The 25,051-nt window shown below is 44.8% G+C and overlaps 1 protein-coding gene across 3 annotated transcripts in view; it reads right to left on the minus strand.

The window, feature by feature from the left end:
- Positions 1–23,566, minus strand: part of LOC121003848 (oocyte zinc finger protein XlCOF28-like) — a 51,074-nt gene extending 27,508 nt beyond the window's left edge. The window contains exons 1-9 of one of the 3 annotated variants that reach the window (XM_040435777.1): positions 22,358–22,516; positions 21,880–22,278; positions 21,539–21,647; positions 20,383–20,547; positions 18,734–18,867; positions 16,902–17,022; positions 14,595–14,744; positions 4,786–4,943; positions 4,309–4,671 (exon numbers count right to left, since the gene is read on the minus strand). In XM_040435777.1, the coding sequence (XP_040291711.1) occupies positions 4,309–4,671; positions 4,786–4,943; positions 14,595–14,744; positions 16,902–17,022; positions 18,734–18,867; positions 20,383–20,547; positions 21,539–21,647; positions 21,880–22,278; positions 22,358–22,384 (1,626 nt within the window). In that variant the 5' untranslated portion in view covers positions 22,385–22,516. Of the gene's footprint in view, positions 1–4,308; positions 4,672–4,773; positions 4,944–14,594; positions 14,745–16,901; positions 17,023–18,733; positions 18,868–20,382; positions 20,548–21,538; positions 21,648–21,879; positions 22,279–22,357; positions 22,517–23,420 lie in introns of those variants that run through there. The other 2 variants (XM_040435776.1, XM_040435778.1) reach the window with 2 other exon arrangements.
- Between the last annotated feature and the right edge of the window lie 1,485 nt (positions 23,567–25,051).

A 25,051-nucleotide genomic window follows, 5' to 3' on the forward strand; every position in this document is an offset into this window, starting at 1 on the left:
TTTACAAACTATGGTACAAAAATGTGAATTTCCGCTTTTTGAAGCAGCTCTGACTTTCTGAGCACCTGTCATGTTTCCTGAGGTTCTACAATGGCCAGACAGTACAAACACCCCACAAATGACCCCATTTCGGAAAGTAGACACCCTAAGGTATTCGCTGATGGGCATAGTGAGTTCATAGAACTTTTTATTTTTTGTCACAAGTTAGCGGAAAATGCTGATTTTTATACATTAATTTTTTTTCTTACAAAGTCTCATATTCCACTAACTTGTGACAAAAAATAAAAACTTCCATGAACTCACTATGCCCATCACGAAATACCTTGGGGTGTCTTCTTTCCAAAATGGGGTCACTTGTGGGCTAGTTATACTGCCCTGGCATTTTAGGGGCCCCAATGCGTGCGAAGTAGTTTGAAATCAAAATGTGTAAAAAATGGCCGGTGAAATCCGAAAGGTGCTCTTTGGAATGTGGGCCCCTTTGCCCACCTAGGCTGCAAAAAAGTGTCACACATCTGGTATTGCCGTACTCAGGAGAAGTTGGGCAATGTGTTTTGGGGTGTCATTTTACATATACCCATGCTCGGTGAGAGAAATATCTCGGCAAAGACAACTTTTCCCATTTTTTTATACAAAGTTGGCATTTGACCAAGATATTTCTCTCACCCAGCATGGGTATATGTAAAATGACACCCTAAAACACATTGCCCAACTTCTCCTGAGTACGGCGATACCAGATGTGTGACACTTTTTTGCAGCCTAGATGCGCAAAGGGGCCCACATTCCTTTTAGGAGGGCATTTTTAGACATTTGGATCCCAGACTTCTTCTCACGCTTTAGGACCCCTAAAATGCCAGAGCAGTATAAATACCCCACATGTGACCCCATTTTGGAAAGAAGACACCCCAAGGTATTCAATGAGGGGTATGGCGAGTTCATTAAAAAAAAATTTTTTGCCACAAGTTAGCGGAAATTGATTTTTTTTTTCTCACAAAGTCTCCCTTTCCGCTAACTTGGGACAAAAATTTAAATCTTTCATGGACTCAATATGCCCCTCAGCGAATACCTTGGGGTGTCTACTTTCCGAAATGGGGTCACATGTGGGGTATTTATACTGCCCTGGCATTTTAGGGGCCCTAAAGCGTGATAAGAAGTCTGGAATATAAATGTCAAAAAAAATTTACGCATTTGGATTCCGTGAGGGGTATGGTGAGTTCATGTGAGATTTTATTTTTTGACACAAGTTAGTGGAATATGAGACTTTGTAAGAAAAAAAATAAATAAATACGCTAACTTAGGCCAAAAAAATGTCTGAATGGAGCCTTACAGGGGGGTGATCAATGACAGGGGGGTGATCAGGGAGTCTATATGGGGTGATCACCCCCCTGTCATTGATCACCCCCCCCTGTAAGGCTCCATTCAGACGTCCGTATGTTTTTTACGGATCCACGGATACATGGATCGGATTCGCAAAACACATACGGACATCTGAATGGAGCCTTACAAGGGGGTGATCAATGACAGGGGGGTGATCAATGACAGGGGGGTGATCATGGAATCTATATGGGGTGATCACCCCCCTGTCATTGATCACCCACCTGTAAGGCTCCATTCAGATGTCCGTATGTGTTTTTTATTTTTTTTTTTTTTATTCTTTATTTCTCATTTTGCAAAAATAACAAAATTATTGCATGTTGAAACACATACATTACAAATCTGAGGCATAATCCAACAACGCACAAACAAATATGACACTTTAGTCTGTGTTTGGTATTCAGCCTAGTGTGACAATGAAGCCCCTTGATTCATTTAACGAAAACCATATACAAATCAAAGGGCCAATGAAGAAGTGGCCACTGCCAGAACATAAAAGTAAATTCGACTGACAATAACAAGGAAAAAAGAAAGGGGTGGGGGGGGGGGGGGGAGACACAAGACAGTGATACAAAAGGAAGAGTTAATGGACACTGGGTTCAGAAAAATAGGGGGAGGGTTGGGGAGGGTAACTGGATTGTATGTGTAGGACCAGACGAGACTTTCATGTCAGTAAATTCCGATACTCCGGGGTATCCTGGAAGGAAAACCATGGGGACCACATAGCCACGAATGTTCTGTTACCACCTTTCAAAGATGCCGTGAGTTCCTCCATTCTCCGCATCTCCTCCACCTTCTGAATCCACATTCTCACAGAGGGAGGAGAACCAGACTTCCACCTTGCAGGGACACAAGCTCTGGCTGCTATAACCAGATAACGCAGACAGGATCGTCGAAATAATATCAACGGCAAGTCCGAAAGGAAGAGTAAGAAAAACTCTGGTGTGTTAGGAATTGAAAAGGGAAAAATGGAGGCCAGGGCCTTTTGGACAGATTCCCAGAAAGGTTTGACTTTGTCACATTGCCAGAAAATATGTAGGAGGGAACCTTGGTTGGCTTCACATCTCCAACAAAGGGGAGAGGCCGATGGGAACATTTTTTGGAGACGGGTAGGCACATAATACCACCTTGATAGTAATTTGTAACTGGCCTCCTGATATTTACTTGCAATGGATGATTTATGAGTAAACTGGAAAATTCTAAGCCACTGGTCGGAGGAAATATCCCTCTGCAAGTCCTGAGCCCATTTAGCTGAGTAGGGGGGGAGATAGTCCGTACCCGGCGTTACCAATGCCTTGTATAATTCTGAGAGATAGTGCCGATAAAGGCCGGAGCCTATACATATCTTTTCAAAAGGAGTGAGCGCCCTATCAAATCCCTGAGAGGACGGGATAGAAGAAAGGAAGTGATGTAGCTGTCTTGACCTCCAAGGACCCAGAGGACATGGATCTGACAGGCCTAATAATTCAGAGTAAGTGAGCCACCTACCAGAAGTTCTAAAGAATGGTGCCCTACACCTACCACTCGATCTCCACTGTGCAAACGGACCTCCTGAGCAACCCGCCGGGAAGTCCGGATGTCCCAAGACAGGGAACATCGGAGAGGGCGCTGGGGAAATTGTAGAGATCTGTTGGTACTTACGGAATTGAGCTAGGGTAGGGCCTATGAAAGGATGAGAGGAGAGGTCACTAGGGATCTTCCTATCTGTCCATGGTAGGAGGGCCAAAGGAGTCCGTGATATGAGTTGCTCAATTGAGATCCATTGTTTGAACTGAGTATGTCGGGACCAATCTACCACCCGTTGAAACATAGAAGCTGCGTAATACTTTCTTAGGTCAGGGATCCCCAGGCCCCCCCTTTCCTTCGGCACATGTAATAAGGATCTAGACAGTCTTGAATTTTTCCCTGCCCACAGAAATCTAAAGAGCTCCCGATGTACAATAGACGTCCGTATGTGTTTTGCGGATCCGATCCATGTATCAGTGGATCCGTAAAAATCATACGGACGTCTGAATGGAGCCTTACAGGGGGGTGATCAATGACATGGGGGTGATCAGGGAGTCTATATGGGGTGATCAGGGGTTAATAAGTGACAGGGGGGGGGGGGGTGTATTGTAGCGGTGTTTGGTGCTACTTATTACTGAGCTGCCTGTATCCTCTGGTGGTCGATCCAAGCAAAAGGGACCACCAGAGGACCAGGTAGCAGGTATATTAGACGCTGTTATCAAAACAGCGTCTAATATACCTGTTGGGGGTTAAAAAAAAAAAATCGCATCTCCAGCCTGCCAGCGAACGATCGCCGCTGGCAGGCTGGAGATCCACTCGCTTACCTTCCGATCCTGTGAACGCGTGCAGGAAATCTCGGCTCACGCGAGATGACGCCAATCGGCGTTAGTGTAGCCTGGGAGCGCCGCAGCAATGACGCCTTTCGGCGTTAGCGTAGCGGGAAGTGGTTAAGGATGAGCGAACTTGTGTTTTCAAGTTTGGCGTACAAGGTTCGGGTTATCCAAGAATTCCGTTATGGATTCCGCTACCACAGACCATAAGTTATGGTCCGTGGTAGCGGAATCCATAACGGAATTCTTAGAAAACCCGAACCTTGTACGCCAAACTTGAAAACACAAGTTCGCTCATCCCTAGCCACAATGCATCACACGTGCCTTCACTTACTCAGTACACCATGCTGTCGGACAAGCCCTGTTGTATAGGGAGGTAATATGCTGTACATTATTACAAGCCCACTCTATTGCTTCTAATGTCTATGTTCTTCCCATGATTAGACTATGTTCACAAGACACCTCAGAACCCAACAGACCTCAATGGGGTCTATCATTTGATGGATCTTGCAGAGCATTGTGGCTTCCGTTATAAAGAGAAATTTCTACAAAGCCTTACAGTGAAGACATTTTTTATGTTCTATGTTCAGCGATTATTTACCTGCTCGAGTTCATTCAGTATAGACTGATCCATGGTGCTGTTCACAGCAATGACTATGGACCCAGAAGAGGACTGCTGCTCCATCAGTGGCTGCAGAACGGCACCCAGATCTTGCAGCTCATACACCTGAGCATGCAGTTCTGCAGTGTCCACCTGGTCAGTGCTGTGCACAACTAATGCCTGCACAATGCTGCCATCCTCCACCTGCATGGGGATGCTGTGCAGCTCAGTGCCAGGCTGCTCGCTTCCATCAAGGTGGACAAACAGCTGTGTCTCCTCGCTGCTGGGGAGGATATTCCATGTTAAATGGTTTTCTTTTGAACCAGTCTCTGCATCTTGCTCATCTATAATGGCAACTTCACCCTAGTGAAAAACCAAAGTTAGAAAACCACAATATAACAATTGATCGCAGATAAAAATAACACTAAAAATAGCAGCAACATAGAATAGAGGAATAATCCTCACCTTCTTGCCCACCTTTCCATTGGGAATTCCAGGTCTGTTTACAGCTTGTTTCTCATTCCGGTGACTCTGCTGATGCTGCCTTAGGCTGTAACGCTCATGGAAGGTCTCTGGGCAGAAGCGACACTTCACTGGGGTCTCAAGGTAAGTGTGCTGCTTGCGGATGTGCACCTCTGAAAAAAAGTATTGAGAATACTGGCATTAAAATGCAGACTACAAGGATGGAACTCACTTATGAAAGATGAATACAGTGAGGAACAGAAGTATTTGAACACCCTGCGATTTTGCAAGTTCTCCCACTTAGAAATCATGGAGGGGTCTGAACTTCACATTGTAGGTGCATTCCCACTCTGACAGACAGATAAATAAAATTCAGAAAATCACATTGTATGATTTTTAAAGAATGTATTTGTCCTACACTGCTGAACATAAGTATTTGAACACCTGAGAAAATCGGTGTTAATATTTGGTACAGAAGCCTTTGTTTGCAATTACAGAGGTCAAACGTTTCCTGTAGTTCTTGACCAGGCAACAGGGATTTTGGCCCACTCCTCCACACAGATCTTGTCTAGATCCGTCAGGTTTCGGGGCTGTCGCTGAACAACATGGAGTTTCAGCTCCCTCCAAAGATGTTCTATTGGATTAAGGTCTGGAGACTGGCTAGACCACTCCAGAACCTTGATATGCTTCTTACGGAGCCACTCCTTGGTTATCCTGGTCGTGTGCTTCGGGTCGTTGTCATGTTGGAAGTCCCAGCCACGAACCATCTTTAATGCTCTGACTGAGGGAAGGAGGTTGTTGCTCAAAATCTCACAATAAATGGCCCCATTCATCCTCTCCTTAATACAGTGCAGTCGTCCTGTCCCCTTCGCAAAAAAGCACCCCCAAAGTATGATGTTGCCACCCCCATTCTTCACAGTAGGGATGGTGTTCTTGGGATGCATCCTTCTTTTTCCTCCAAACAGTTCTACTTTGGGCTCATCTGACCACATGACTTTCTCCCATGCCTCCTCTGGATCATCCAGATGGTTATTGGCAAACTTCAGACGGGCCTGGACCTGTGATGACTTGAGCAGGGGAACCTTCGGTGCAATACATGATTTGAAACCATGACGGCGTAGTGTTCTACCAACAGTAACGTTTGAAACGGTGTTCCCAGCTCTCTTCAGGTCATTGACCAGCTCCTCCCTTGTAGTTCTGGGCTGATTCCAAACCTTTCTTATCATCAGTGATACCCCATGAGGCGAGATCTTGCATGGAGCCCCAGTCCGAGGGAGACTGACAGTCGTTTTTAGCCTCTTCCATTTTCTAACAATTGCTCCAACAGTTGATCTATTGTCACCAAGCTGCTTGGTAATTTCCCCGTAGCCCTTTCCAGCCTTGTGAAGGTCCACAATTTTGTCTCTGGTGTCTTTTGACAGCTCTTTGATCTTGCCCATGGTAGTGGTTGACGTCTGACTGACTGTGGGGTGGACAGGTGTCTTTAAAGAGCTGAGACAGGTGCTACTAAGTTAGATTAATGAATGGAGTAGAGGTGGACTTTTTAAAAGGCACAGTAACAGGTCTTTGAGAGCCAGAATTCTTGCTGTTTCTCAAGAGTTCAAATACTTATGTTCAGCAGTACAAGACAAATACATTCTTTAAAAATCATACAATGTGATTTCCTCATGATTTCTAAGAGGGAGAAATTGCAAAATCACAGGGTGTTCAAATATTTCTGTTCCTCACTGTATACTGTATAAGAATCCAAAAGAAGGTGTCCACATAATTATAAATGGGTTTTTACATCATACTTGGAGCTACATGTTAGAGGCATATGTCAGAAAGAGTCCAAAGTTAAAGGGGTTACCAATACTATAAAAATGTCCCCCATATGCCAGGCCCCTCACAGTGAATATACTTACCCCGCACTGCTGCACCCCAAAAAGTGACCCTGTTTTGGAAAATACACCTCTCAAGGATTGTAACTAGAGATGAGCGAATTTCATATTTTAAAATTCGTTTTGCACTTAGTTTGTTGGTAAAAGGTGAATTGCGTTATGGATTCTGTTACCACGGACCATAACACAATTCTATGACGGAATGCCTTTAGAGGCATTCCGTTATTCATTCTGTCATAATAGAAGTCTATGGGCTGCAAAACAGCGCCCGTCCCATATCCGTTATGCAGGGACCCCTAGCTGTGAACATGAAAAATTACATTTTTTTCCAATAAAATGTTGCGTGAGCTCCAGATTTTTAATTTTTACAAGGGGTAACAGAAGAAAAAGCACACTATAATTTGCTACCAATTTTCTGCTGAATACAGCAACACCCCATATATAGTCGTAAACTGCTGTACTGGTAGACTGCCAGGTTCAGACGAAAAGGAGCGCCATTCAGTTTTTGGAGCACAGATTTTACTGGAATGGTTCTTGGGCACCATGCTACATTTGCAGAGCTCCTGAGGTAACAGTACAGTGTAAAACCCCAAAAAGTTACTCAACTTTGAAAACTAAACTCACCAAGGAATTCACCTAGGGTAGGGTTCTAGTGTTTGTCTTAAACCCAAAAGGTGTGCGATTTTTTAAAATTGGGACATGAAATGAAAAAAATTGTATTCCAATAATGTCATTTTAGCCTCAAAGGTTTCATTTTCACAAGTGGTAATAGGAGAAAAAGCACCCCAAATTTTGACAATACCACCTAAGTGGTCATAAGAAGCTCTGCAGTGAAGTATAAAAAATAAAATACATTTTTTTATAAAACCCCATTTTAGAAACCACACCCCTCACAGAATGTATCAAGGGGTGTGGTGAACATTTTGACCCCACTGGTGTTTTGCAAACATCATTGCACTGCCGATGGTGCAAAGTGAAAGTTTAAATTTTTCCACAGATATGCCATTTCAGTAAGGCCTCCTGCACACGACCGTTGTGTGCACCCGTGGCCGTTGTGCCGTTTTCCGTTTTTTTTCAGGGACCCATTGACTTTCAATGGGTCCGTGGAAAAAACGGAAAATGCACCGTTTTGCAGCCGCATCCGAGATCCGTGTTTCCTGGCCGTGAAAAAAATATGACCTGTCCTATTTTTTTCACGGCCAACGGTTCACGGACTCATTCAAGTCAATGGGTCCGTGAAAGAACACGGATGCACACAAGATTGGCATCCGTGTCCGTGATCCGTGGCCGTAGGTTAGTTTTTATACAGACGGATCCGAAGATCCGTCTGTATAAAAGCTTTTTCATGGTGATGGGGACACTTCTAGTTAAAATACACTACAAACTGTGTACAAGACTGCCCCCTGCTGCCTGGCAGCACCCGATCTCTTACAGGGGGCCGTGATCAGCACAATTAACCCCTTCAGGTGCGGCACCTGAAGGGGTTAATTGTGCTGATCACGGCCTGTAAGAGATCAGGGCTGCCAGGCAGCAGGGGGCAGTCTTGTACACAGTTTGTAGTGTATTTTAACTAGAAGTGTCCCCATCACCATGAAAAAGCTTTTATACAGACGGATCTTCGGATCCGTCTGTATAAAAACTAACCTACGGCCACGGATCACGGACACGGATGCCAATCTTGTGTGCATCCGTGTTCTTTCACGGACCCATTGACTTGAATGAGTCCGTGAACCGTTGGCCGTGAAAAAAATAGGACAGGTCATATTTTTTTCACGGCCAGGAAACACGGATCTCGGATGCGGCTGCAAAACGGTGCCATCACCATGGGAACGCCTCTGTGTTAGAATATACTGTCGGAAATGAGGTTTCACGATCTAACTCATATCCGACAGTATATTCTAACATAGAGGCGTTCCCATGGTGATGGGGACGCTTCAAGTTAAAATATACCATCGGATTGGAGAAAACTCCGATCCGATGGTATAAAAGGGACTCCAGACTTTACATTGAAAGTCAATGGGGACGGATCCGTTTGAAATGGCACCATATTGTGTCAACGTCAAACGGATCCGTCCCCATTGACTTGCATTGTAATTCAGGACGGATCCGTTTGGCTCCGCACGGCCAGGCGGACACCAAAAAGACTTTTTTTATCATGTCCGTGGATCCTCCAAAAATCAAGGAAGACCCACGGACGAAAAAACGGTTACGGATCACGGGAAAACGGGACCCGTTTTTGCGGACCGCAAAAAAATACGTTCTTGTGCAGGAGGCCTAACAAATATGTTGAGCTCAGTGTGTGCAAATGTGAGCCCTCCGTTGCCTAGCCGTGCCAGTATTGCGGCCCGCAAACAGCGGGTACGCAATATGCGGGCACCGGCCACGTGCACCCTGCATCATGGATGCAGACCCATTCACTTGAATGGGTCAGCAATCTGGAAGGTCAGTGCGGAACGGAGTGCTTCCGCGCAGTTTCACTCCGTGTCTCAGCACCGCAAAAAAATAGAACATGTTCAATTTTTTCTTGCAGTGCGGTCGGATCACGGACCCATTCAAGTTAAATGGGTCTGGATCCGTCGCGGCAGCCACACGTGCATTGGGGACTGCAAACAAACAATGACCGTGTGAATGAGCCCTTAAGTCTACTTTCACACTGGCGTTTTGAATTCCGTTTGTGAGATCCGTTTCAGGGTTCTCACAAACGGTTCAAAACGGATCAGTTTTGCCCCAATGCATTCTGAATGGATAAGGATCCGCTTAGAATGCATCAGTTTGGCTCCGTTCCGCCTCCATTCCGCTCTGGATGCGTACACCAAAACGCAGCTTGCAGTGTTTTGGTGTCCACCTGGTGATGCGGAGCCAAACTGATCCGTCCTGACTTACAATGTAAGTCAATGGGAGCGGATCCGTCTTCACTGACACAATATGGTGCAATTGAAAACGGATCCGTCCCCCATTGACTTTCAATGTAAGTCAGGACGGATCCGTTTTGACTTTGTTCTTCATAATGCAAACGGATCTGTTCTGAATGGATACAATCGTTTGCATTATAGGTGCGGATCCGTCTGTGCGAATACCAGACGTATCCGCACCTAACGCAGGTGTGAAAGTAGCCTAAGCTGTGTTTTTTGGTTTTAGAAACACCCTACATGTAGCCTTATTCTTTTGCCTGAAAGTGTAAGGCCTCATGCACACGACCGTTGTTTGGGTCCGCATCCGAGCCGCTGTTTTGGCGGCTCGGATGCGGACCCATTCAATTCAATGGGGCCGCAAAAGATGCGGATAGCACTCCGTGTGCTGTTCGCATCCGTGGCTCCGTTCCGCGGCCCCGCTAAAAAAATATTCTTTGCGGACAAGAAAAGGCATTTATATTGCCGGCGCCCGTTCCGTTCCACAAATTGCGGAAGGCAACACGGGCGTCTTCCGTTTTTTGCGGATACGCGGTTTGCGGACCAGCAAAAAACAGCACGGTCGTGTGCATGAGGCCTTAGAGTGATCAGGAGTAAAAAAACAAAAACAAAAAAAAAACACCATGTGCATTTTGAGGCCCAGTATGGTGATTTACATGGCTTGTGCTGACAAGTGTACAGGCTCTCGGGTGAAATACTAAATGGAACCCCCGAGAAGTTACTTCATTTTTGAATACCTGCCCCTCAAGGTATTAAAGTGGTCTCATCTCACTGTTACTAATGTGAGATGAGACACAGTCCCCACCACCTCTGAGATGAGACAACCCCTTTAAGGGGTGGAGTAAGCATTTTAATGCCAAAAGGTATTCTGCAAAAATTAAGAGGTTTGTCCAGGCTTTTACTATTGATGACCTATCCTCAGGATAGGTCATCAATATTAAATCGGCGGGGCTCCGACACCAGATAGGTCATCAATAGTAAAAGCCCAGACAACTTCTTTAATATGCAGAGTTGGGTGCAAAGTGAAAATTGCCATTTGAAAAAACTCCATTTAGTAAAAGACCAATTTTTTACTTTTCCAGCATAGATTTTGACGAATTTGTTTACAGGCATGCAGGGCTCCAGATGGCGACCAAAACGGTCGCCAATGCGCCTTAAAATTTGCAGATGGCGACAAGACTTTTTAGTCTTGTCGCCATTTGCAACTGTACCGCCGCGATCATGCACAGCCTACGTTCTCTTCACTAGCACACGGCACAGTGGAGAAGGAAGGAGTCCCTCCCTCTCCACTGTGACGCGGCCGCCACTACCACCAATGGGGAGATAGCAGGGAGGAGCTGTCGCCACTGCGCCACCAATGGGGAGATAGCAGGGAGGAGGAGGGGAGGAGCTGTCGCCACTGCGCCACCAATGAATGTACATAAGTGTCTGCAGCGGTATCACAGACCCGGCACCCGGCCTCAATAACAGGGCATGTGATCCGCAGCCATTAACCCCTCAGGTGCCCCAGATCGCATGCCCTGTTATTGAGGCCGGGTGCTGGGTCTGTGATACCGCTGCAGACAATTGTAGGACCTTTCGTGGGTCCAAAGAATATGAGCGGCGCCCAGGGATCTAAGTGCACTTACTATTATTCCTGGGCGCCGCTCCGTTCACCCGCTGTGGCCCCCGGTATTTTCAGCATTCAGAGGAAGGAGGAGGAGACGCCAGTGTCTGTACTTCTCCCTGACAGCAGCGCTGTCCAATCACAGCGCAGAGCTCAGAGCCAGGGAGAAAAAAAACCTCCCTGGCTCTGAGCTGTGATTGGACAGCGCTGCTGTCAGGGAGAAGGAGAGACACTGGCGTCTCCTCCTCCTTGCTCTGAATGCTGAAAATACCGGGGGCCACAGCGGGTGAACGGAGCGGCGCCCAGGAATAATAGTAAGTGCACTTAGATCCCTGGGCGCCGCTCTATGCAGCCTGCTACTAAGTTCCTATTCTTTGGACCCACGAAAGGTCCTCTTTAAACATTAATTGGTGGTGCAATGCGCCCCCCCCAAAGCCTCCCCCCCCCACCATTATCACTAGCCACAAGTTGTCGTTGTCCCCCCCCCTCATTGTTATATGGTGGCCACAGGGTCCCATCCCCTTCATTGGTGGCAGTGGCAGAATACACTGCTGGGGCTCAGATCGTTACCATGGCAGCCAGGACGCTACTGAAGCCCTGGCTGCCATGTTCAGCTCCCTGCTGCTGTGTGCACAAAGCCCAGGGCAGCAGGGAGAGTGTGAGGTCCTATTCACCCTGATACAGCTCTATCAGGGTGAATAGGACAAGGGAAGAAAAGATCCAGGTTCTAGTCCCTAAGGGAAGAAATGGTTATTAAACAAAAAGTAAAAAAAAACAAAAAACACCAATATACTAAAAGTTTAAATGGCCCCCTGCCCAGTTTTACATATAAAATTTACAAACAATAAAGAATAAACATATTACATATCGCCACGTCCCAAAAAGTGTGAGCTATTAAAATATTTCCGCTCGGTAAAGGCCGTAACAGAAAAAAAAAAAAAACTCTAAACCACGCAATTCGCCATTTTTAGTCACCTTGTCCCCCAGAAAATGTCCCTGGATGTGAGAGGTATGTGGTGCTGTTTTCTCCTATATGTAGTGCACCTGCGTCTCATCTACTCAAAGTCCTTTTTTAAAAAAAATTATATGCATTTTAAATTTGGCGACTAAAAAATGTAATTTGGCTCCTAAATTTTTTCGTTTAGGAGCCAATGGCTCCTGGTCATTTTTTTTGGTCTGGAGCACTGGCATGGGGCCTGTTTGCTTTCAAACAGCCTCTGGGGTACCAGTACAACCATTTTCTGATAAGCTGAGTGAAGGCATATATTTTGCTGGAGAAGCTTCCATTACCATTGGCACTATTTTGGGGGTATATACAAGTTTTTGATCACTTTTTTTTTTTTTTTTTGCGAAGCAGGATAAAGAAAAGGCAGCAATTCAGCCATTTCTCTCTGGGTTTTTGTTATTGTGGCATACACCGTGATAGAAAAATGACAACTTTATTCTGCTAGGCAGTAAGATTACAGAGATACCAGTTTTATATAGTTTTGATACTTTTGCACAATTAAAGCATTTTTGAACAAACATGTTTTTGTGTCGCCATTTTTGGGAAGCCAATTGTTGGGGTACATAAGAGTTTGTGATCTCTTTTTTGGGAGGCAATGTGATCACAAAACGGTAGTTCTGGCATAAGTTTTTTTATTTTTTATGGAGTTTACCTATTTTATACAGCTGGACATTATGGATGTGGCAATACCCAATATGTCTATTTTTACAATAGTAAATGGTTTGATGAGGGGAAAAGTTTTTTTTTCACTTGAAACTTTTATTTTGATAAAACACTTTTACAATTTTTTTTTACTTTTTAGTCCCACTATGAGACTTCAGCTTTTGAGGGTCCGACTGCTTTTACAATGCATTACAATAAATGCTGTATATTACTGCATTGTAACTGTCAGTATTACATTGCTAGTTCTCCTATGAGACCCATCCTGGAGCTGGTCCTCATAGTCTTCCATTGCTGACAGGCATAGAGGCCTTTGTAGTGTTTGTATTGTGGGGAGCCCCCTCTATAAACTGCTTTGATGTGGTAGTCAGCATTAACTGCCCCTTCTAGGGGGATAAATCGCCAACATTGGAGTTTTCACTGACGCTGGCTGTTACAGCAGTGGCCTGGCATCTGCCCTGTGTCCACTCGATCAGAACAGTGTACATATATGGCACAGCAGGAACATACGGCGCACGTCAGGAAGGGCTGAGATGGATGACTCAAAAGTATATGTTTAACATACACATTTTAGGATGGAATAGTGTACAATACCATACTTTTTTTTCCCCCGGTATACTGACATACCAGAGAGATGGAAACTAGAAGAAAACTCTTTTGGCCTCTATCTGGCAATGGAAGCCTATGGATACGTTTGGTGTGTACATTGGGAGGTTTCCCAGCATACGTGCTAAAAGAAGATAAGTAATGTTATGTTCCCTTAAAGGGGTTGTCTCACTTCAGCAAGTGGCATTTATCATGTGGAGAAAGTTACTACAAGCCACTTACTAATGTATTGTTGTTAACCATATGTTCTTCCTTTGCTGGCTGAATTCATTTTTCTATCACATTATTGGAAATATTGCATACAATGGAGTGGGAAAGGAACCGGAAAAATAAAAAAACAATTCCGCCACAGTTTTATGGGTTTTGTTTTTATGTTGTTCCCTATACGGTAAAACTAACCTGTTATTTTCATTCTCTGGGTCAGCACGAATACAACAATAACACATTTATATAGTTTTTCTTGTGTTTTAATACTTAAAAAAAACAACAACTCTTTATTGCCATATTCCCCCATAACTTTTTTGTAGTTATGTCTAAGGAACTGCATGAGGGCTCATTTTTTGCAGGGCGATCTGTGTTTTTATTGATACAATTTTGGAGTGTGTATGACTTTTTGAACACCTGTTGTTCAATTTTTTTGTGGAAGGTGAAGCGAAGAAAAAAAAATGGTGAATCAGCATTTTATTTTTTCTGTTATGTTGTTCACTGTATGGGATACCCATTTTTGTATTTTAATACAATGGTCTATGATGGTTTCTTTTATTGTTTAGTTTTCTATAATTCTGGGGAAGGGGTGATGATTTAAATTATATTGCTTTAAAAGTCACCCTAGATAACTATAATAAGCAATCATTAGATTGTTCTACAATACAATGAATTGCTATTGCAATTCATTGCAGATTTGCAGCTATGAAAGCCCTGCTTTCTTCAGACAGACCAGGTCTTTCACAACAACCAAGACCTGAATTGCCATGCGGGGAACTGTTCAGGCCTCGGGAGCTTTTTCCATGTACGGCAGCTGTGGTGAAGGGTTAAGGACATAAGCTGTTGTGCTATTGTTCCTGTTTATCAGTTTGGAGCGGAGCTTATCCAGAACTGTGCTTCATTTATTGTGTCGCTTGTATTTTGCTGTCAGATAAGCGAGTGACAGTACTTACGTATGTCATGTTTCCCAAACAGGGCGGCACTGCAGATAGGACAGCGTTCTTTGGGTAAGTTTTCTGTATGTTTCCTGAGAATGTGCATCTTCATACTGTTTCTCTGTGTGAACTTGGCCTGACAGATGTTACACGAGTACGGTTTCTCACCTGTATAATAATAAAAATAAAAAAATCCACACGTTTATATCAGGTAGGAAAAATTAATATTGAAGTCCGCAACTTAGGCTAAATGCACACGATCAGGATTCGTGCGGATTTGCGTTTGGAAAATCCGCACCGTAGGTCATGTACATTGTATTTCTATGATAATTTAAAATTCTCAATGTGGATTTTGACCTGCGGTACGGATTTTAAAATCCGCAGCATGTCAATTTTATTTTATTTTTCCTGACCGGATTTTCTTCATTCACTTAATAAAATCCCCATGCAGAAAAATTGTTCCTTTGTGCGACTGACATTTTTATGCAAATGAACCCCTTAAGGACCCTGGGATTTTCCATTTTTGCGTTTTCGTTTTGCACTCCCCGCCTTCCCATAGTCCTAAATTTTTTATTTTTCCATTCACATGGGTAAAATTGACCTGTTATCTTCATTCTCCAGGTCACTTGTATAATTTTTCTTGCGTTTTAATACAAAAAAAAAAAAAAAAAAAACACCTTTGAGGAAAATTTTATTTATTTTTCATTACCATATTCTGACCCCTATAACTTTTTTGTAGCTATGTGTACGGGGCTGTGCATTTTTTACGGGACGATCTGTTCTTTTCAGTGATTTTAAGTGTGTGACTTTTTGATCACTTTTTATTAAAAAATGATTGGGTAGTTGAGGTGACAAAAAAATGGCAAATTGGCAGTTTTCATTTTTTCCCCCCGCTACGCCATTTGCCGTATACCATTACTATTGTTATATTTTAATAGTATGGGCATTTTCGCACGCGGCGATGCCCATGATGTTTATTTTTTTTATTGGTTAAGTATTTTTATTTTAAGAAAAGGGGGGTGATTTGAACTTTGTTTTGTTTTTTATATATATTTGTAAAAACGTTGATTTTTTTTTTTAAAGTCACCTTGGGTGACAATAACTGGTAATCATTCGATTGCCCATAGTATTCAGTGATGGCTAAATAGCCATCATTGAAGACTTAATTTGCACTATATCAATACAAGCCTGCCACCTAGTGGCCTGTATTGATATATACATCTAATTGTCTCTGAATCCTGCTTGAGGCTTCAGTCAATTAGCTCAAGGTAACAGGTCCCCCGATCTCAGCCGGGGAACGCTGTTACCGGACCGGAAGCGTGCGACTTCTGGTTCCGGTCTGCGCAGATGCCGTGGTCACATTTGACCACGGCATCTGAAAGGTAAGATGTATGCGATCAGCCTTATGGCTGATCGAATACATATGCCGCGGGTCTCTGCTATTTAAAATAGCAGAAATCCTGCGGCTAAGGCGCCCGCTGCACGCGCCATGTTTAGGGATCGGACCCATGACGTACAGCTACGTCATGGGTCCTTAAGGGGTTAAATGAGGCTTTGAACCCAAAACAAGGTAGAGTCTACACTATTTAGACTATGCGCTTAAAAGCAGCATTCTGGTTTTAAGGATTAGTTATTTATGTATAGAAGAATAGGATGTTGAACAATTTTCTAATATACATCTATTTAAAAGGGGTTTTCCAGGATTTTATATTGATGACCTGTCCTCAGGATAGGTTATCAATATCAGATTGGCAGGGGTTGCAGGCTTATAACGTGTCTTCTCACCATCCAATGCTAAAGATAGACACAAAAACGTAATAAGGCGTGAATCAAATCGGATCATAAAAACGGACCACTTAGCCTGGTTGGTCTGAATAACCGCAATGATCTGTCCCAATTCCTGCAAACCTCTACGTTTATTATAATAGTATATTGTTATGTTATTTGTTTGTCTTTTTGTATCCATTTTACATCTCTATATGATCATATTATAATTGTGTTATATTGTTGCCACTGATGTATTGTGGGAGATTTATGGGAGCATGCATCCCCCAGGAGGACACGAGGCCATAGGCAGTCTGCTATGTACCCTACCTCCTGTTCTGCACGTTGGAACAACAATGAATCAATAAGGAATCAGAATGCATCTAGTTGGTGAGATGAGAGTCACCGCTGTCTTCACCTGAGGGTTTCTACAAAACTTTACAAAGCAAGGGTTATTACACACAATACAAGCAGCTTGTGTGTGCGGCAGCAGTGCCTATGTTGTACTCTGAAGATAGGTTTGCTGCAGTATTATATTCAAATTTAATATTGATAGCTGACCTGTGTGCGTCCTTATATGTCTCCTCAGTTTGAAGGCATCAGTTGAGGCAAAAGAACACTCAGTGCAGGTGAACGGGCGCTCCCCGGTGTGTGAACGAATGTGAATTTTCATCCTACTCACCTGAAAAGACATCAGCATCAACTTTCATTAATAAAAGAGAACCTGGAACCTTTCTAGAGTGCAGAAATATTCGCCTACAGGACAACATCTTGACATAACGCTGGGATTATAATCTAGCCAACAAATGCACAGTCTGCATGCTCTCCATGGCAGAAGCTTCCTCCGGGTTCCCCAGTTTACCACCACACTTCAAATAAAAGTCAAAAGGTTACAACTGGCTCCATAACTGTTAGGCCCCTTTCACACGGGCGAGTATTCCGCGCGGATGCGATGCGTGAGGTGAACGCATTGCACCCGCACTGAATACCGACCCATTCATTTCTATGGGGCTGTTCAGATGAGCGGTGATTTTCACGCATCACTTATGCGTTGCGTGAAAATCGCAGCATGCTCTATATTCTGCGTTTTTCACGCAACGCAGGCCCCATAGAAGTGAATGGGGTTGCGTGAAAATCGCAAGCATCCGCAAGCAAGTTCGGATGCGGTGCGATTTTCACGCACGGTTGCTAGGAGACGATCGGGATGGAGACCCGATCATTATTATTTTCCCTTATAACATGGTTATAAGGGAAAATAATAGCATTCTGAATACAGAATGCAAAGTAAAATAGGGCTGGAGGGGTTAAAAAAAATAAATAAAAATTTAACTCACCTTAATCCACTTGATCGCGTAGCCCGGCATCTCCTTGTGTCTCCTTTGTTGAATAGGACCTGTGGTGAGCATTAAATACAGTTACAGGACCTTTGATGACGTCACTCCGGTCATCAGATGGTACGTCACATGATCTTTTACCATGGTGATGGATCATGTGATGACCGGAGTGACGTCATCAAAGGTCCTGTAACTGTATTTAATGCTCACCACAGGTCCTATTCAACAAAGGAGACAGAAGTAGATGCCGGGCCGCGATCAAGTGGACTAAGGTGAGTTAAATATTTTTTATTTATTTTTTAACCCCTCCAGCGCCGTTTTACTTTGCATTCTGTATTCAGAATGCTATTATTTTCCCTTATAACCATGTTATAAGGGAAAATAATACAATCTACAGAACACCGATCCCAAGCCCGAACTTCTGTCAAGAAGTTCGGGTTTGGGTACCAAACATGCACGATTTTTCTCACGCGCGTGCAAAACGCATTACAATGTTTTGCATTCGCGCGGAAAAATCGTGGGTGTTCCAGCACCTTTTCCCGCAACGCCCGTCTGAAAGAGGCCTTAGTCTTTGGTGCTTGAGAGGAAATGGCTCCCTTTAGGGTTTGTTCACATGCACCAGATACGCTACAGATTTGTGAGTGGCAAACCCGCAGCATTTTACTGTAGCAACAAAACAGTAGAGATTTTAAGAACTCATCTATCTGTGAGAAAATCTGCAGCATAAATTGACCTGTGTGCTGAACTTTAAATCTCCAACGCTGTATATTTTATGTGCAGATTTCAACCTCAGTAATGGATTGGGTGAAGAAGTAAAGCAAAATCCACAGCAGAAATTCTTCTGCCAAGTGTGGCCATATCCTAACGGAGACAGAAAATTGAAGGGCTAGAACGTTTGTCAATTCTGATTTCTTATTTGCTCCCTTTGAAATTCTGACTATGTGAAAAACGTATACAGGCTCATTGGAAGCAACAGGTGTAATTACAAACCGAATAAGCTGCTGCAGAATATACTGACAATAACTAGATAAAATGGGCACACTGTCATACCGCACATACCTCTGCACTGGCATAATCACAGTAGCAGCACTGGTAAGGCTTCTCAAGACTATGCACAGATCTGGTGTGTCTCAGAAGATCTGCAGCCGTCCCATACGCCATGTCACACTCGCTGCACTTATGAGGTTTGATCCCTGAAATACAAATTTTGTATTTTAAAGAGCAACGTTACACTGGGCCTGCTGAAAGAATCCTAATATACAGTAATAATAAATACCAAGGCAAAAAAAGTTCATTTTCAACTTATACAAAAAAATTTAAGGGGTTGTCTAATGTGATGGAAAAATAAATCCAGCCAGCAAAGGAGGCAAAATGGATAACAGCAATACATTAGTAAATGGCTTGTAATAACTTTGTCTACATGACAAATGCCACTTGCTGAAGGCAAGTGGCATTTGTCATGTAGACAAAGTTATTACAAGCCATTTACTAATGTATTGCTGTTATCCATTTTGCCTCCTTTGCTGGCTGGATTTATTTTTCCATCACATTATACACGTCTCATTTACATGGTTACGACCACCCTGCAATCCAGCAGCGGTGGCCATGCTTGCACACTATAGGAAAAAGTGCCGGTCTATGCTCACTCCCATGGTCTCGGCCGGCGCTTTTTCCTATAGTGTGCAAGCACGGCCACCACTGATGGATTGCAGGGCGGTCATAACTATGGAAACAAGCAGTGTATAAGGTGATAGAAGAATGAATCCAGCCAGCAAAGGAAGCAATATGGATAACACATTAGTAAGTACCTTGTATTGACTTTCTCTACATGATAAAGGCTGAAGTGAGACAACCCCTTTAAGGAAATTAAAATAACAGGTGGTGAAGGGGTATTCCAATCTGATAAAGTGGTAACCTATTATTAGGGTATAATCATTTATTCATTGTTGGGGGTCCAACCTCACAGACCGCCACCAATCCTGAAGGAGCCGCATTGCTTACTTACAGCTCTGTTACCTTAAAGATTTTCCTTGAAGGAGTTTACCGGTAATTAGGCACCTTTTACATATGCTCTGTTGCTTGTATCACCTATTGAAAGATTCATACTTACTTCCTCCCCAAGGCGCCAGCCCTACACGCTGGCTCCTGCTTGTCAATCTTCCAGTCCCCTGCTCGTTTTCTTCTGACCTGGACATGGTCACGTATGCGTGGCATAAATGACCTCCTAGATGCCATGGTCTCCGTTGACTATGGCTTCTGAGGGGTTAAAAGTCTGTGAGAGTTGCTTCCAGTCACAGCGTCTGCTGTGGAAAATAGCCTGCACCCCCTTCTGGCTATAATGCCCGCTCAGCTTCTGAGTGGGGGGTTTAGGAGATGGAAAAAGTGTTTTCTTAGTCTTTTTTTTCTTTTTGCCACAAAAAAAATATAAAAAAAAAATCTCCACTAGTCAGAAGTTATAAAGTAAATACAAAATGATGAAACATACTACAGTTTTTTTGTGTTTTTGTTCAGTTGCAGTACTTTTTTTTTTTCTCTCAAAGCCTTTTTCCCCATAACTTTTTCTATACTGAAGAAAAAAGGCGCCAAAAATGTGTGAATTTTTTTTGTAAAAAATAAAATAAATAAGAAAAAAAAAAGTTTAATCTTGCTTACAAAAAAATTAATCCAATCACTAAACAGAAAGAAGCAGTCAACTCTGCTTTACTTACCCAGGTGGAAATTGACATGAAGCCGCAGTTCTGTCGCAGAAGCGAACGTTTTCTCACATAACTTGCATTTGTGTTTGTCCGAATGTCTCCGCATGTGTCGCCTCAGCGCGGCCAGGTTACAGGAGCTGAACTTACACTGACCACAGCTGTACAGCGTCTTCGTCACTGGAACACACGGTAGACCATAAGAAGTGGGACACATTTAACCCCTTAAAGGGGTATTTCTCAAAGGATATGCCATATATGTCTGATAGATATGGGCACCACCTCTGGTACCCTGGCCCCCACCTGCAAAAGGAGAGGTGGACGGGACTATGGAAACAGCAAAGCTCATACTATGCAGGTGACATAACTCCCATTCCTTTCTATAGGAGTTATGGAAACAATAGTGCTGTCTGCCGTTTCAGTGATCCCTCTTTGGAGACAACTGTGGGATCCAGATCTATGAGGCATATCTTGAATTGGGAATACCCCTTTGAGATTGAAGCCCATTTTGGCGTTGATGGCCTAATATCTGATTGGCAGGGGTCCGACACCTGGGACCCCAACCACAGTGTACTGGACGGAGCTGGTTACTGCAGTGCTGCTACTATTCACTTCAATACGAACAGCCCATATATACAGCCACGGCTATGCCTCCACCAGTATTATGGGATAGGTAATACCTGCTCTTAGGATCATTGGGTTTTAGTGTTTATGCCCTCACCAATGAGATGGGATAAAGGTAATTTTAGGGAAACCCTATTAACGTCACTTGTTCTGGTCTTGAATGGAGAGCAGGCATGAGGATACCATCAATCGTGACTTAGGGCTCATGCACACAAACGTATTTTCTTTACGTGTCCGTTCCGGGGTTTTTTGCGGACCGTATGCGGAACCATTCACTTCAATGGGTCCCCAAAAAAAAACGGAAGTTACTCTGTGTGCATTCCGTTTCTGTACACGTCCTATTAATGTCCGCATTACGGACAAGGATAGTACTTTTCTATGAAGGGCCAGCTGTTCCATTCCGCAAAATACGGAATGCACACGGATGTCATCCGTATTTTTTGCGGATCGCAAAATACATATGTTTGTGTGCATGAGCCCTTAGACAAATACATAAAAGCAACACAAACCTACAAGAGCCAATTCCGAGTATACAATAAACCCGTACCAGTGTTCTCTGTGGCTACAGGCTGTTCTGCAGTGGACTGTTCTGGCTCTGCTCTTTCTTCGGGTTCTGCTCTTGCTGTCTCTGGGGTATCAGTCTCCTGGGACACGTCCTGCAAGAGATTGAAAAACACTGTTACATTATACAGGTTTAAAGGGTCTTTTTAGTCATCCACATTTGAGACGTTTTTTTGTAACTCCAATTCATCCCAATGGTGAGTGACTACACAAGTACAGGATCTCTCCACAGAGAGGCAAGACTCCAAGTGACACCAAAACAGCACAAGAAAAAAGTGAATTTGGCGCAGCAACTTGCTGTATAATCTACCTCTGGACTCCACCTACCTGACATTGTGCAGGGCTCACAGGCTGGTCATCAGGAGCATCCATGCAGAGCTCCTCTCTCTCCTGTTGTGAAGGTTCACCCGGTAGGTGCAAAATGTCCCCTAATTCATGTATGTCAAACACCTGTGTGTGCAGGGTGCCGCTCTCGCTGTCATCTCCTCGCTGGATGCCAGAGACTTGTACGCTGACGATTGTGCCGTCTTCTCCTTGTATGGGCATCACGTGGAATTCAGACATGTTACTGAAGGCTTCATTCCCATCCAGCATCTTGTAAACCCTGAATGCCAGGTCTGCCTCATCTGGAGTCGCATTGGTCTGCATGATAACTGCATCTTCTTGTCCCTTGCTATAGATCTCCTGCCGGTGAACCTCCATCCTGTCTGTAGAAAATACAAGTCTCTGAGCAAAACATGAGGACAAGATGCCACCAAGGATGCCAGGAAAGGCACCAAAGGAGAGGCCAGACAGTGATATTCACCTGCCATCTGTTACTGCATGTGTCCATTCTCCCTGCACAACCATTTACCCCATCCGTCCTATGGCTATGTACCCCGCAATCATTCACCTCTCCATATACGGCAGGACATGCGGGGTATGTTCTGCTTCCGGCGTCTTACCTCCCAACACATCTACTCACAGTGCATCCCCCACGATACAGCATGTCCCCCCTCACCACATGTTCCACTTTCTAGTAAACTCATATACCCCACTTGTCCTACCTCCCTGCCCCGCACGCCCTCATACCCCACCTGTCCCGCACGCCCTCATACCCCACCTGTCCCGCACGCCCTCATACCCCACCTGTCCCGCACGCCCTCATACCCCACCTGTCCCGCACGCCCTCATACCCCACCTGTCCCGCACGCCCTCATACCCCACCTGTCCCGCACGCCCTCATACCCCACCTGTCCCGCACGCCCTCATACCCCACCTGTCCCGCACGCCCTCATACCCCACCTGTCCCGCACGCCCTCATACCCCACCTGTCCCGCACGCCCTCATACCCCACCTGTCCCGCACGCCCTCATACCCCACCTGTCCCGCACGCCCTCATACCCCACCTGTCCCGCACGCCCTCATACCCCACCTGTCCCGCACGCCCTCATACCCCACCTGTCGCGCACGCCCTCATACCACACCTGTCCCGCACGCCCTCATACCCCACGTGTCCCGCACGCCCTCATACCCCACCTGTCCCGCACGCCCTCATACCCCACCTGTCCCGCACGCCCTCATACCCCACCTGTCCCGCACGCCCTCATACCCCACCTGTCCCGCACGCCCTCATACCCCACGTGTCCCGCACGCCCTCATACCCCACCTGCACCTTCTCCCTGTACACCCACATACCGCCTTATAAGTAACAGATAGTGCTATGCTAACCACCCATATCACCTATGTATTGCTCCTTCCCAAACATTGCAGACATGTACCCAATCCCCACACAATAAAGACTCAGGGTCTGTCCATCACACCCCAAAGTATAGAGGGGTCCCAATGTCCCATGCATTTACACACACGTCTATCACATGCAGACAGACCTTCAGATCCGCCAGCCCCGGACTCCTCCCGGCTTCGGCCAGTGACTGGCAAGTGTCCGAGGGTCACACGTTCCTCACATGTAAACACGGCAGTGGTCCTGACTGGAGAGGAGTTATTCCTGATAGGTATAATGTCACAGGAAGAGGCGGAGCCTCCAGGGTACAGGAAACATCAGCCTATGCCTAGAATGTATGGGCTTCTGAGAGGTTTCGGTCATGTGACGAGGCCATGTGAGTCGGAGACGAGTGGTGCGGAAACGTACCCTTAGGTTTTGTTCTGTCTTGGATTATTTTTTTCAGTGGGACTGTTTATTTTTTGGAGGCAGTGATTTACATGGGACTAGTAATGCTGTTTATATGGGACTGTATGTGGTGCGGAAACATGCCCCTTAGGTAAGTGTTCTGTCTTGAATTTTTTTTGTTTCAGTTGGACTGTTTTTTTTGGAGGGGGCTGAAGGGAGGGAGTGATGTAATTTACATGGGACTGTATGTTGGAGAGGCTGAAAGGAGGGGGATGATGTTTACATGGGACTGTATGTTAGGGGGGCTGAAGGGAGGGAGTGATGTTATTTACATGGGACTGTATGTTAGGGGGGCTGAAGGGAGGGAGTGATGTTATTTACATGGGACTGTATGTTAGGGGGGCTGAAGGGAGGGAGAGATGTTATTTACATGGGACTGTATGTTAGGGGGGCTGAAGGGAGGGAGTGATGTTATTTACATGGGACTGTATGTTAGGGGGGCTGAAGGGAGGGAGTGATGTTATTTACATGGGACTGTATGTTAGGGGGGCTGAAGGGAGGGAGAGATGGTATTTACATGGGACTGTATGTTTTGCAGAATGGGATATAAATAATGTTGAGCAAACTTGTGTTCTGTCTAAAGTTCGGGTTGTCCAAGAATCGCGTTATGGATTCCGCTACCATGGACCATAACGGAATTTAGAATCCATAACGCAATTCTTCGATAACCCGAACTTTAGACGCCGATCTTAAAACACAAGTTCGCTTAACACTAGATATAAAGCTATGTTCATAGGTTGCAAATGATTGTGTAACTTTTTTTGCTGTTTTATTTTCCTCCCCAGCGTATGAGCCCGCAGCGTGGTTACGTGGAGAAGTGGTCGGTGAACCTGCGGAGTGCCTGACGTGTTGTCACTGAACAGCAGCCCCCGCTCCCCTATTGGTCTAATGCCAGCATTGTCCTCCTCCTTGTAGTGATATTTTTTTTTATTGTCACAAATTTACAAAGTGGCTTTAGTTTACATATCTATACTGTTAACCCCTTCACTACCGAGCCACTTTTCACCTTAAAGGGGTTCTGCAGTTTTTTTAAACTGATGATCTCTCCTCTGGATAGATCATCAGCATCTGATTGACGTTGGTCCGAAACACGGGACCCCCGCCGATCAGCTGTTTGAGAAGGCAGTAGCGCCGCAGCCTTCTCACTGTTTACCGCAACCCCAGTGACGTCACGACTAGTATCACTGGCCTGGGTGGGGCTAAGCTCCATTCAAGTGAACAGAGCTTAGCCCCGCCCAGGCCAGTTGATATAAGTCGTGACATCACTGGGTCTGCGGTAAACAGCGAGAAGGCCGCGGCGCTACTGCCTTCTCAAACAGCTGATCGGCA

Source organism: Bufo bufo, chromosome 6 (assembly GCF_905171765.1).
Source record: "Bufo bufo chromosome 6, aBufBuf1.1, whole genome shotgun sequence".
In the NCBI taxonomy this organism is placed as follows: domain Eukaryota; kingdom Metazoa; phylum Chordata; class Amphibia; order Anura; family Bufonidae; genus Bufo; species Bufo bufo.